Consider the following 14,093-nt stretch of genomic DNA (forward strand, 5'->3'; position numbering starts at 1 on the left):
GAATCAGAAAGGACACATTCATCACCAAGAGAAGAGCAACAGAGGGTCCTGTGGCACCTTTGAGACTAACAGAAGTATTGGGAGCATAAGCTTTCGTGGGTAAGAACCTCACTTCTTCAGATGCAAGAAGACAACTAAGAGAAGACTGTCAACAAATTCCATCAGTGTGGTTTCTGACCTATACCCAGGTTTGAAATCAGACTGACCAGGCTCAGGGGAAACTGAAGATTTCAGATATCTCCAGAACTGCTTCTCTACAACTTTCTCAACAATCTTTCCCCAAACCAGAAATTCAATTCAGGTTAACAATTGCGAAGACTGCCAATGCCAAGGTAGAATTTCTTGAACAGAGAGAGTTGAACTTGGCAGTCTGCCATCCCAAAGGGAGGCACTGACAATCTCCAGTAATGAGCCCAGAGTCTCTCAACTGGCCTTAACCAGCCAGAGTACACATAGGTCCGAACTACAAGTTGTGTCTTGAAGTACACTCAGCATTTCTGGAACCCCAGCAAGAGAATCTCTTTGATTTCTTTGTTCAAAAGGTCCTTAGATATAAGTACTGGCTTCCATTGTCTGGTGAAGGATTGGTGGATGAAGCAACTTTAGAATGCATTTAAATGCAGGAAGCCATAACTCTGGGGTTTATAATCTGAATGAAATATAAGAAGACCGATCTCCTCTTGCTGCTTCATCCAACGTTGCTTTTTAATAGTCTTGGCTACATGATTAATAAAATATGCCCAGTATTCATTGATAAAACTAGTTACAAGGGATCCAACTCAGGGCACGGCTACACTGCAAGCGGGAGGTTGCACCACATGTAGGCATACCTGAGCTAGCTTTGATCGAGCTAGCTCACTACAAATAGCAGTGAAGCTGCAGCAGCAGGGGAGGCAGCATGGGTTAGCCACCCAAGTACATACCCAGGGTCAAGAGAAGGCTTGTACTTGGATGGCTAGCCCATGCTACTGCCCGTGCTGCCATGGTTACACTGATGTGCAACCTAGCTTGATCAAAGCTAGCTTGGGTAGGCTTATATGTGGTGCAATCACACCTCCCAGCTGCAGTTTAGACATACTCTCAGAGGTATGTCATGGGAAGAAGGGGGTATGGTTACTGCTAAATCTCAGGGGAAGAGATGTGTAGGTGCAGATGGAGGGAGAGCTAACTTTCTGAGAGGAGAAGCCCTGAAATTTTTTTGGGAAACGAGAAGAACCCAGCAGATCCAAATCTTGTTAAATCTTAGAGGCAGACACCCTGGGTTCTCATGGCACTGACTAATGGGGCACAGATCACTTCTGATTTGAACTAGAGTAAATGGTGGATGGGTTGCAAGGATTGGCAGCAACTTTCCAGCATCTTATGAACCAAATCCTCAGACCCCACCAGCAGTAGGCCATGGCTTACCTTGACAACATTGTCATCTCTAGCTATATGTGGGAAGATTTCTTACAGCACCTAAGGGCAGTACTGACATTCCTACAGGAGGCCAGCCTCACAGCTAACCTGGCAAAGTGTAAGTTGGCCACAACAGAAGTAATTTATTTAGGGTATTGGATAGGTGGAGGCCCTGTGAAACCTGTGTTAGACAAAGTCTTAGTGCATTAAAATCATATCCCATGTCCTGGACTAGGAGACAAATACGTTGCTTCTTGGGCCTGGTGGGACTCTATTGCCAGTTCATCTGCAATTTTGCACTCCAGTTTAGCTCCCTTGCTAAAAGGCAAAGACACCAAGAACATCCAGTGGGAGGACTGGTCCGATGAAGTTTTTAATACCTTGAAGATACTTCTAAGCCAGGTGCTGGTCCTCATCAACCCACACTTCACCCAGGAGTTTATTCTCTATACAGATGCTTCCGATGTCAGCCCAGGAGTGGGGCTCTCCGAGGACCCAATCCTATATGGAAGCAGGAAGTTGTTCCCCCGGGGAAGATAGTATTCAGTTATTGAGAAAGAAGCTCTGGCTATCCAGTGGGCTGTATTACCGCCTGGGTAGGTCCCTTTTCCTTAGTCACTGACCATGTGCCCTTGCGGTGGCTACACTCCATGAAGAGCTCGAACCCCCACATTATAAACTGGTATCTAGCCCTCCAGTCTTCCAGCTTCTGGGAGCAGCAACGCACAGGGAAAGAGCATACAAATGTGGATTTTTTCCCCAGGCTGACAGGGACTGGCCTGACACTTGAGCAAGAAACCTCTGTGGTCTGGGAAGGGGTGTGGGAGATGGGACACGACCCTATCCTGCTGATATAAAGGTGTTCATGCACTCAGGCAGCGCTAGTAAGGCACACCTGCAGAATGTGATTCACCTGAAGAAGGGGAGCTTAAAAAGGTGACGCTCACCCCAGGAAAAGAGGGAAGTTTACCCTGGAGGAGAGGCAGCTAGGGACTCCCAATTCGCTCCCGCAGCAAGCGGAGTGGCTAGCCTTCCCTTTCCACTACTGCCTCGTGTGGGGCCAGATGGACATACAAGCCTGATACGGGCAAGAGGCCCTGTAAGGCTGCTCCTCGCCAACAATCTGTGGAGGCACCAGGGGAGCAGTGCCAGCATTTGAGGTAACTAGACTCAAAAAGGACCCTGGGAATGAACTGAACTCCTGCTGGGAACAGTGAGATTGCCCAGGCATGGGGGGCTCCCATAGGGGACCCCGGGGCAAGAAACTGAAAGAGACTTCCGCTGAGCCCAGGCTGAGGGGACCACATTCAACCGAAGTCAGTGGAGTTACTTCAAGGATTGACCTGGACCAAGTTCAGCAAGGAGTGAGGATTATCAAATAATGCCTTGAGCCAGTTTCTTTCTGGACATGACATCCATCTACTTTTCCGCAGCTGACAATGCCTGCTGATGACACCACATAACCATTTTCTTTTTAAATATTAAAGGTTTGCAGCATGTTTCTCTTCCTGGTTTTATTCCAGCTCCATCAACTAATTAACAAAAATGTTTTCTCCAGGAAAGTTAATTTACTCTATTTTAATTGAATTTTTAAACGAATTCTTTCTTTCTTTCTTTTTAAATAAATGAGATTGCAAAAGAAAACCCAAAAGAGAGGGTTGAAATATTTTCTTTACTACAGAAAACAATCACCCTGTTAAAGCTTGGCAAAAAGTCATGACACCCATAAGAAAAAAATATTCTATGAATATGAAAAAAAAGAAAAAGAAAAAGAAAAAGAAAGCTGTGCCAGAAGATCTGTGAAATAAGTGGTTACTTTTCAAGTCAGCAATTATTTGTAAGCAGACTATCTAATTACAGTGCTTCCTCCCACCCCCATTTTTCATGGTGTAATTATTAGCCTTAGGATGCTCCTATGGCAGTGGTTCTCAAACTGTGGGTCGGGACCCCAAATTGGGTCGCGATCTGGCTTAGACTTGCTGGGGCCCAGGGCTGAAGCGAAAGCATGAGGGTTTCAGCCTTTGGTGGCAGGGCTGGGTTACAGGTCCCCTGTCTGGGGCTGAAGCCCTTGGGCTTCAGCTTTGCCCTCCCCTCTCCCCCCCGCCAAGAGCGGTGGGGCTCAGGCTTTGGTACCCCACCCTGGCTTCATGTAGTAATTTTTGTTGTCCGAAGGGGGTCATGGTGCAGTGAAGTTTGAGAACCCCTGTCCTATGGCCTTTCCTGATTACTCAAATTTTAAAACCCAGAGTTGACGTATGGGGCTGGGGGGGCACAACCCAAAACTGTAACTCAAAGGAGGGGCTCAGCTCAAAAAGTTTGAAAATTGCTCGGTAGATGGTTTGTGTGTGCGCGTGTGTGTATAATTTTATATATCATATTCTGCAATCTGAAAAGGCAGAGACTGGCGAAAAATAGACCATACAAGTAAAATGGACAGTGTGTGAGTGACCGACATGCACCTTGTTAACTTAATTCTTTATACACATATGCAAATATGCATCTTGTTAACTTAATTCTTTATATGTATACACACACAAACAACGGAGAATTATCCACATCCCTTGGCCTTTTTTGTTAGTAGTATTTCATTTGTATTGGAGTTTTAGTAGTTCCCTTGGTACTCGAAAAGATTTAAACACTTCGAAAAGGAGCAGAACTTCAGACAGAACAGATATTAATCATAGTTACTGAGATCTTTGCTGAAAATGTTGTATCCTCCCTCAACCAACAGAGGGAAAAACTCAGAGAGAGGGTGTCATAACTATAAAGGGAAGGGTAACAGCTGTTCTGTGTACAGTACTATAAAATCCCTCCTGGCCAGAGACTCCAAAATCCTTTTCCCTGTAAAGGGTTAAGAAGCTCAGGTAACCTGGCTGGCATCTGACCTAAAGGACCAATAAGGGGACAAGATACTTTCAAATCTTGGGGGGGGGGAGGAAGGCTTTTGTTTGTGTTCTTTGTTTTGGGAGTGTGTTCCCTCTCGGAACTGAGAGGGACCAGACATCAATCCAGGTTCTCCACATCTTTCTAAACAAGTCTCTCCTATTTCAAACTTGTAAGTAAATAGCCAGGCAAGGCGTGTTAGTTTTCCTTTGTTTTCTCAACTTGTAAATGTACCTTTTACTAGAGTGTTTATCTTTGTTTGCTGTACTTTAAACCTAAGACTAGAGGGGAGTCCTCTGAGCTCTTTAAGTTTGATTACCCTGTGAGGTTAATTTCCATACTGATTTTACAGAGATAATTTTTACCTTTTTCTTTAATTAAAAGCCTTCTTTTTAAGAACCTGATTGATTTTTCCTTGTTTTAGATCCAAGAGGGTTGGATCTGTATTCACCAGGAGTTGGTGGGAGGAAGGAGGGGGAATGGTTAATTTCTCCTTGTTTTAGACCCCAGGGGGGTTGGAACTGTATTCACCGGGAGTTGGTGGGAGGAAGGAGGGGAAGGGTTAATTTCTCCTTGTTTTAAGATCCAAGGGGTTTGGATCTGTATTCACCAGGAAATTGGTGAAAGGTTTCTCAAGGCTTCCCAGGGAGGGAATGGTGGCAGCGGGACCAGAGCTAAGCTGGTAGTTAAGCTTAAAAGTTTTCATGCAGGCCCCTACATTTGTACCCTAAAGTTCAAAGTGGGAATACAGCCTTGACAGAGGGCATTTAGAGATAACTGCAGGTACAAATTAACCATACATAGATACAGAAAACAATAGATAATGAGCTTGATTCATTCTCTTTGCAGCAGCTGGGGCAAATGCACCCCAGATGGGACTGACTGTAGTGTGAGAGCAGAGTGTTTGCACATCACCCTAACATATAGGAGGGCAGCTATCACTTACTACACATAAGGGTCTATAGGAGCCCCAACTAGCAGAGCCTGCATGACATGGGATGTGCTGAGTATAATGCATCCTCTGAGCTACCTGGACCTAAAGAGCACCACCCACTTTTTGATGGGTGCAAGCCCATAATGCCGCTTTAATCAGACTTAGGCAAAAATTCTGCTGCCAGGGGCCTTCCGCTGCAGGCCATGACAATATCCAGCAGAAATCCTGAAGGAATCAAGCCCAGGAAATAGAATCTGAATGGAAGTAAATCAAATAGCAGAGACATACTGAGCCATAGGAGTCATACAAGATGCAGAGCAGCCAAGGTCATCATACAAAATATCCCACTGTGTGGATATATTTTTGAAACTGACAGATACATCTCAGAGCACTCTGCGTTCTGCAGTGAGGTTACAGCCTTTCAAAAGAGCAGGATACATCAGAAACTAAAAGCACCGCTTCACAAAACTAAAGGGATGCTTTGGAAATGCATCACAGAGCTTATTCATGGTATGTGTTGCTTTATGATGTATTCAAAACTTTTCTTTAGGTTTGTAGAAATCCTTCCCAAAACTGCACTCTTACACTATACCAGTGAAGTTTCACCCCTCCCAGCAGAGACCATTCCTAGACTTGTCTTCACCTCAGGGGAGAGAGACATGTGCTCTAATGATATAATTTGCTCTGGATAGTCCCAGACAACAAGACCCCTAAATCCTTTTGAGAGTCACTGCTTGCCACATATGGTCTCAGACTCTGTAGTTCTGGCCTGCATTCCTTGTTCCTAGATGTAGAACTCTGCATTCAGGTATATTAAAGTACATTTTGTTTGCATGGGTCCAGCTTACCAAACGGTTCAGATTTCTCATCTGACTGCCCTGACCTCATCATTATTTACCACTCCACCAATCTTTGAGTCATCCACAAATTTTATGAATAGTGATTTTTCATTCTGTAAGGGTGAAAAGCCAGCCTACAGAGTGGCTCAGCAGGAACACTGGCATGAAACAGGACTTCATTTTATCTCTGCTGCTGTTTGGCATTGCCATAAACTGCATACTAAAGAAGTGCATTTGGAGTACTAACACTGGTATAGCATCAGTAGATAGCAAATTATTAGAAGACCTACACTTTGCTGATGATAGCATGCAACTAAGTGACACCCCCAAAAAGTTACAAAGAGAGTCAATCTGGCAAACACAGCAGGCCACATAATTAGTTATGCTAAAACAAACATATTGGAAATCCAGGCATCAAGCAGTAACATCACACTAGATGGCAAAAAGATCAAGGAAGGAGAACAGCTTCCCTACCTGGGCAGCACTGTATTAGCCAGAGATCTCAAGAAAGAAAGGATGTCAAAGATAGGAAAGGCATCTACAGTATTTACTAAACTCAACAACATATGGAAATCAAGGATATACATGTTGCGGAGTGTGGGGGAGTTAGGGCCCTGCACCCCTCTTCCCGAGATTCACTGCGACTCTCAACCAGCCAGTAAAGCAGAAGGTTTATTTAAGGACAGGAACACCGTCTCAAGCAGAGCGTGTAGGTACGACCAGACCCCCTCAATTAGGTCCCTCTGGGAGGTTCAGGGAGCTTAGACCCCAGCTTGGGGTTCCCTGCGTTGCACCACCCAGCCCCAACCGAAACTAAAACTCCAAGCCCCTCCCGCTGCTCCTCTCCTTTGTCCAGTCTCCCGGGCAGAAGGTGTTAATTCTCCACACCCCCGTTCCTGGCTCAGGTTACAGCTCAGGTAGCTTCCTTCAAGGGAAGTCCCACATCCCCACTGCAACCCCCCTGCAACATTCCCAGGTCAAATCTGCCCTGCTCCCTGCTCCGTCACAATACAGCATCAAAACAAAACTGAGAATTTTCAATTCAAACACAATATCAATGCTAACATATGGATGCAAGAACTGATGAGCTTTTAGACAGAAAACTAGATGCCTTCAAAAATATGTGCCTATGAAAGATTCTGGGCATTGGTTGGAAAGACTTCATCACCAAAGAAAAGATCCAAGAAATTACGAACCAGCAACTTGTTTCCACTAGAATCAGAAGAAAGCGCTGGACATATTTGGAGCATCTACTCCAGATACCAACTCTCAGACTCCCACATGAAGCTGTCAAGTGGAAACCAGCTGGTGTGCAGAAATGAGGGCACCCAAGAGAAACCTCAAGAAGAACTCTAAGCAGGAAGGGCAGAACAATCTATTTCAACACCATAGAACAGTGGAAGCAGCAGCTAATAACAGAGAGGAAAGGGGAAGACTAGATTCCACCCCGTGCACCAACATTGGAAGATGCAATGTAATAATGATTTTATATTTACTTCCATAGCATTGATGAAAATGTTGAATAGCTTCAGTCCGAGTACCAATCCCTGTGAAACCCCACTAGAAACATCCCCATTCAATGCTGATTCCCTATTGGCAACTGCTTTTTGAGATCTGTCAGACAGCCAGTTCTTAATCCATTTAACGTGTGCGTTATTGATATTGTATAGTTTGAATTTTTTATCAGAATGCTGTGCAGTCATAAGTTAAATGCCTTACAGAAGTCTACCCTTATCGACCAAACTTGTAATCTCATCAAAGAATGAAATCAGGTTTGTTTGACATGACCTATTTTTCATAAATCCATGTTGACTGGCATTAATTATATTCCTATCCTTTATTTCGTAATAAATTAAATCACATATAATCTTTTCCATTATTTTGCCTGGGACTGATATCAGGTTAACTGGCCTATAGCTAACTACGTCATTCTGCGTGCCTTTTTGAATATTGGCACAACATTAGCACTCTTCCAGTGATCTGGCCTTTCCTTGGTATTCAAGATTTATTAAAAATTAACATCAGCAGGCCAGAGATCTTCTCAGAAAGCTCCTTTAGGGATCTTAGTTGCAAGTTATCCAGGTCCGCTGAGTTTACAGTGTTTACCCCAGTAGATGTTGTTTAGCATCTTCCTAAGTTATTAATGGACTGTGAAGTACTTCATAGTTCTCATGTGATATGAGCACATCATCTTCCTTCTTTCCAAATACAGAAGAGAAATATTTATTGATCACTTCTGCCTTATCTGCATCATTATTAACAGTTAGCTATCTAGTAATGGGCCTACAACATTATTAGGATTTCTTTTGTTCCTAGTATACGTAAAAAATTATTTCTGTCCTTAGCCCTGGCAGCTATGGATATTTCCCTGATGTCTTTAGTTTCCCTTATTAATTTTTTGCTCTTCATATCTTCTAATTTATATGATTTCTATTATCCTCCTTTTCTATTTTATATACTATTTTTTATTGCTAATTTTTGTCTTCATTTTGCCACTGAACTGGGATGGATTTTTAGCCAAAGTTATCTTCTTTCTTGATTGTGGAAACCCAGCTTTTTTGAACATTTAATACATTTTTTTAAAGAACTTTGAATTTTCATACACATTATTCTATCTATTTTTTTTATCTCAATGAATTTTGCTCAGCTTTCGGAAACTAGCCCTTTTGAAGCACCAAGTATTTATAATAATTATTGGAATTGTCCTCTACTTGTCAATATTCAGTGTTGTCTGGTCATGATCACCAGTCCCTCGGCACTTATCACCCTTCAGTCCAGTGATAATTCGTCTTTATTCATCGTAAGGAGCTACCTTGTGTTGGGTACAATATCTTTTGTGTTAGAAAATTATCATGTACAATTTTTAGAAACTGTAATGATGGCTGAATGGTACCTCTAGCAAATGTCTCCCATGACAGACTGATCAAATAAAAGACTGACTAGAAGGAGCTTGTTAAACTTCAATAAATTGCTAAAAACACCAGTACTGGATGAGGGAAATGGAGAGCTGGATCTGCCAGCTGGCCATCACAAATGTTAAAGCTCTATGGACCAGATTTCTAGAGGCGTGTAGGCACCTGAAGATGAATATTGGTGCCGGCCTAGTTGGAAGTAGTAGAATTTTTGAAAGCATCCAGGCACCTAACTTCCATTGGATTTCTCCATCAAGTTTCCCTGTAGGGTAGACGTTGCACAACAGATTCCACATATCAGATTGCTATGGTGTCTCTGCAAACCTGGGAGCCTCTCTGCCATGCTGTAAAGCCAGTAACAGCTGAGGTCCCAAAGCCTCTATACTCTATCTACAATAGCAGGACGGTGGGTTATTTCACTAGCTTGCACGATACAGGTGAACTCCATGAAAAATCAGGAATTTCCAGTAAAAGTAGGGAGGATAGCAATGCTATATGTTTATGTTTAAAAAAAAATCAATAATTGTAGTGTAACCAAGGCAGTTGTGCAGCCCCTCCCCTTTCTTCCAGATGCCCATTTAATTAACAGTTTGGATCATCCATCTTTGTGGAGGGGTAATATAAATTGAACTATGCACTGTATTGGAATATGCTCCTTGTTATCCAAAGCAATTCTCTTCGACTGAAAGTTGTGAAATTGGAAAGCAGAGCCCTCCCATTCCTGTCCCCCTCTAGCATGTGTATCTGCCTAGATGTAGTTGGGAGCTACCAACTGTGTATCCAAGAGTTCAGAAGAACAATGGAGGTTTGATTAGTTCATTCTTCTGCTTCCAGAGCCAGCCATATGAAACACAATCAATGAATGTGTTAAATATAAATCAGCCAATTTAGGTTCAAATCCTGCATAGGACTGAGTACCCTCTGTGATGCTGTCAAGCAGGTTGCCAGCTCCCACCAAGGCAGCAGGCTAATTCACTCACATGCTAATAGAAATCAAAGGAGTGTCAAAAGGCATTGTAATGTGATCAGGCCAATTCACTTGTGTGTTGGCATAATTAAAAAGGAAATGTGATGGTATTGTCTTCATTTATCTGTAACCTGTTGAATGCTATTACATTATATTTTACATTATACATCACTGTACTTAATTAACCCTAGATCAAAGCATGTATTAGCGTTTAGATGAGAATTTACTTAACGTGTAAAACTGCATGAAAACTAATGAAGGATTGTTTCTGGCTAGCACATTGTTCATGAAAACTAATGAAAGACTGTCTGAATGGCTTAACTAAATGCATTATGTATGTCCCTGTAAAGTTAACCAGGACTGAAGCCTTAGAACTGTAAATGAGAAGCATGCTAACTTCAAAGCATGGGTCCTTGCCTTCAACAAAGGGAAATCTACAGATCCATGTTGTGATGGGAACACATGCCTGACTGCTTTCTGGGGAAAACAGCTATCAGAATCTACCTTGGGAGCGATCCTGTATCTCTGAGCTGTTTGGACACTTTCAGGGGGCGTTCCAGATACAAGACAGAGATCCCCAAAGCTGTTTTGGGTAATCCTGAGAGATTTATGGAAATCAGGAGATTACTAGGCCTTTGCTAATCATTTGGACTTACAAACTCTGACTCACTTGTAATGTATTTTACTTACATTAATCTCTCAATAACTCTCATTTCTTTTTCTTAGCTAATACATCTCTAGTTAGTTTACTAGAGAAATTGGCAACAGCATTATATGTTTTTTTAGTGCTGACTAATAAAACATGGAATTGTATTAAAATCAGTTTCATAAACCAAAATAAGTCCTCCATCTTACACAGCCCTCTATGATTTACAGCTCTAAACATTATAGGAAGACTATATATCCTTTCATACTTGTCATCACATATCCACCTCTATAAAAATATGCAGTCTCAGGCTTGGTCTACACTACCCCCCCTAATTCGAACTAAGGTACGCAACTTCAGCTACGTGAATAACGTAGCTGAAGTCGAAGTACCTTAGTTCGAACTTACCTTGGTCCACACGCGGCAGGCAGGCTCCCCCGTCGACTCCGCGGTACTCCTCTCGCCGAGCTGGAGTACCGCAGTCGACGGCAAGCACTTCCGGGTTCGACTTATCGCGTCCAGACTAGACGCGATAAGTCGAACCCAGAACTTCGATTTCCAGCCGTCGAACTAGCTGGTAAGTGTAGCCAAGGCCTCAGAAAGAGAACGAATGTAGCAATTACCTCCATTTTTAAATAGTTCATCATCTCATTATGTAAAGTTGATTTTAGCACAACTTTTATTGACAACATTTATTCCAAATTCTTTGCTATCTTTTTTTTGTTTTAAATGTCACTTCATACATGAGAAAAATGCTAATTAAAACTGCAGTGGAAAATAAACACACTGGGTTTGCAACACATGTATTGGCTTACTAAGAGTAATTGGCTTTTTCACTACAGGGCAGTACAATAAACTGTAATTGTGATTTTTCAACCAAGGAGCATAATGTGTTCTTTATAGATATAGTAATGAATGTTTGCAGCTTATTCTTTAACTTTACTGAATGCAGCAAATTTAAACTAGCAACCTTAACAACAGAGGACACTACCAGCATCTATTATAATTCAGAAAAATATGAATAAAAAGTATTTTCCATTCACTGGTTTGTAGGTAACATCACTCATTCCACGATTTCATAAAACATCTCCCAAAAATAAAGCAGAGAAAAGAAAAAACTGTCAGACTCTATATTTATCCACCTGAAACAAATTAGATGAAAAAGAGCAAAGGCTTTTACAATTTAACACTTGTGTTACAAGACAAAAAATTTTTGCCTAGATTTCATGATTAAGTTCCGCATATAACAAAAGGCTGCCATTAAAAAAAAATCAGTAAGAAAATAACCAGAATATCTCCAGTCTATACAAAGTACAACAATAGCAGAGTAAAATTATAACAAAGTTGTGATGAATCAAGACCTATATTTCTCTACCCAGGTATAGATTTCTACTGGCATATAATTATATTACAAGCATAACACAAAAACAGGCATGGAGAACTTCAGCTCTAAAAGAACTTGAGATCTTTATAGCATAAAAGTTTACTTAACCCTAAATTCATCATAACTGCTACCAGTGATCTCTACAATAAGAATATGGTGATGACAGACTTCCCTGGCCACTGCAATACTTATATATCTATGACACCATGCCACACTCAACAATGAGCAGCAGCAAAGGGTATAACAAAGGGGAGAGGAAGGAAAAGCAGAAGAGGTGAATAAGGAGAGAAAGAGACAAGGAAGAAGGTGCCATCTCTGTCACAATTCCACCAACCCATGCATTTTTCCTGGGTACTAGTTATTCTTAGGTTTCAGAGTAGCAGCCGTGTTAGTCTATATCCGCAAAAAAAACAGGAGTACTTGAGTACTTGTGGCTCTAATAAATTTGTTAGTCTCTAAGGTGCCACAAGTACTCCTGTTCTTTTTGTAGTTATTCTTAGTAACATTTCTCACTTACCTACATCAGGATCCGTGGCCTGGACTCTTGTTAACAAAGCTTTAGTGGCTGTATTCTCATAGACACATGCGGTGTAATGATCAGTAGAAAACATTGGTGGATTATCATTAACGTCCTCCAGGAAAAGGTGGATTTCTGACTGGCAGAACCTGCCACCGCCATCTGTTGCCCTGGCAATCAAGTTGTACACAGGGATTTTCTCTCTGTCTAAAAGGGCCAAGGTTTTCAACTCACCTAAAATTGGGTAAAAGCAGCAATCATCATTATTAATAGAACAGAATATCCATTTTTAGATACTGTAAGTACCAGAAAGATCACATATTTTTCAGGAATTAAAAGAAAAAAAGAGGGGAAAAAAAAGAAACAAATAATAGTGTCCATCATTGAAAGGAATACAAAATCCTGAAAGTTTCATTTTACTTCTGTTTATCTACCATAGTTAACTGCCAGTACAAATGCAGTATGTAAGCCAATCTGGATGACCTTCAAAGCCCTACAATTTCACCCTTGGCTGAGAGTATAATAAACAGTATTTTTCATGTCTGCCTTTTGGTTACTCTCATAATCTCCATGGCTCTCTAGATTTCTAAACACATAAATGCACTGTAAATCTACTGATGACAGCAGAGATAATCAAATGTAAAGGGCCGTAATGCTGATCTTTGCCAACAAACAACTCAGAGTCTCAGTAGGTGCCTCTGCCTTCCAGTTTAGATCAGATCTCTCATTCTCAGATACACGTTATAGGCCAATGAAAGGACACAGGTATGACCATGGGCAGTAAGAGCAACCACAAAGCAGCTTGTTTATATTCCACAAGTTTTAAATATTATCTGCTTCTTATAAAACAGATAAATAGTCTTCAACCATTAACATATCAGCAAAGCATCTGGTACTAGTCAGCAGGGCTGATTTAGTTTTTATATGCCAGATCCCATATTTAAATGCATTACACTTCATTCTGATAGAGGACAATAGCCCACCTTTAACATACTAAACACCTTCCCCTGCTTCAACCTCTGTGATTTATGGTAACAAAACAGTACCACCAGATGCAGTGCCTCCTGTTAGTAAACCACGCATCAAAAACCATGTATCAAATCAGCAATACCCCCACAACACTCTAACATGCTAACAAATACGATATCCATGGCCCTTCCTCCCCAAAAGCTTGGATGAAAAGATAGTCCTTGCCACATGTACTGAAGATCAACACATTCAGGCTATTTCAGACCCTGGTGGAAGAAATGATTTCCAAAGCTGAAGGCTCCTCGTAAACATTCGGCCAGCAGCTCCCTCTCTTTTATACCAAGTGGGCTCCAGCTCAAGGCCTCTGATGCCCACGACTGGTTTGAAGGTCTTGCTGGGAAACGTGACGGTTAAATCCCCCCCAATGGATGGAATATCCAAGGTGGCTATCAAAGGGGTTCCTTCCCTTCTACTGTCCTATAACTGTCACCTTCAAAGTGGACATAAGTGCCTGCAATAATATAAACTGACAGCAGAAGTTCAGATTTCCATGTGACACTTTAATGGAAAATGCATTAGCAGTAATTGGCGAGAACTCTGGCCCCAACTGGTGGCCAGGGTTAGCAATGTCATTCAGAGACAAA

At 41.8% G+C, this 14,093-nt stretch overlaps 1 protein-coding gene across 4 annotated transcripts in view; it reads right to left on the bottom strand.

Moving 5' to 3' along the window:
• The window catches only part of FAT3 (FAT atypical cadherin 3), a 572,988-nt gene that overhangs the window by 76,038 nt on the left and 482,857 nt on the right, over positions 1-14,093 (bottom strand). For all 4 annotated transcript variants that reach the window (XM_054015671.1, XM_054015669.1, XM_054015670.1 and 1 more), the window contains one exon: positions 12,481-12,714. In XM_054015671.1, coding sequence (XP_053871646.1) covers positions 12,481-12,714 — 234 coding nt within the window. The remainder of the gene's footprint in view (positions 1-12,480; positions 12,715-14,093) is intronic.

The sequence above is a fragment of the Malaclemys terrapin genome, chromosome 1 (assembly GCF_027887155.1).
Source record: "Malaclemys terrapin pileata isolate rMalTer1 chromosome 1, rMalTer1.hap1, whole genome shotgun sequence".
Classification (NCBI taxonomy): domain Eukaryota; kingdom Metazoa; phylum Chordata; order Testudines; family Emydidae; genus Malaclemys; species Malaclemys terrapin.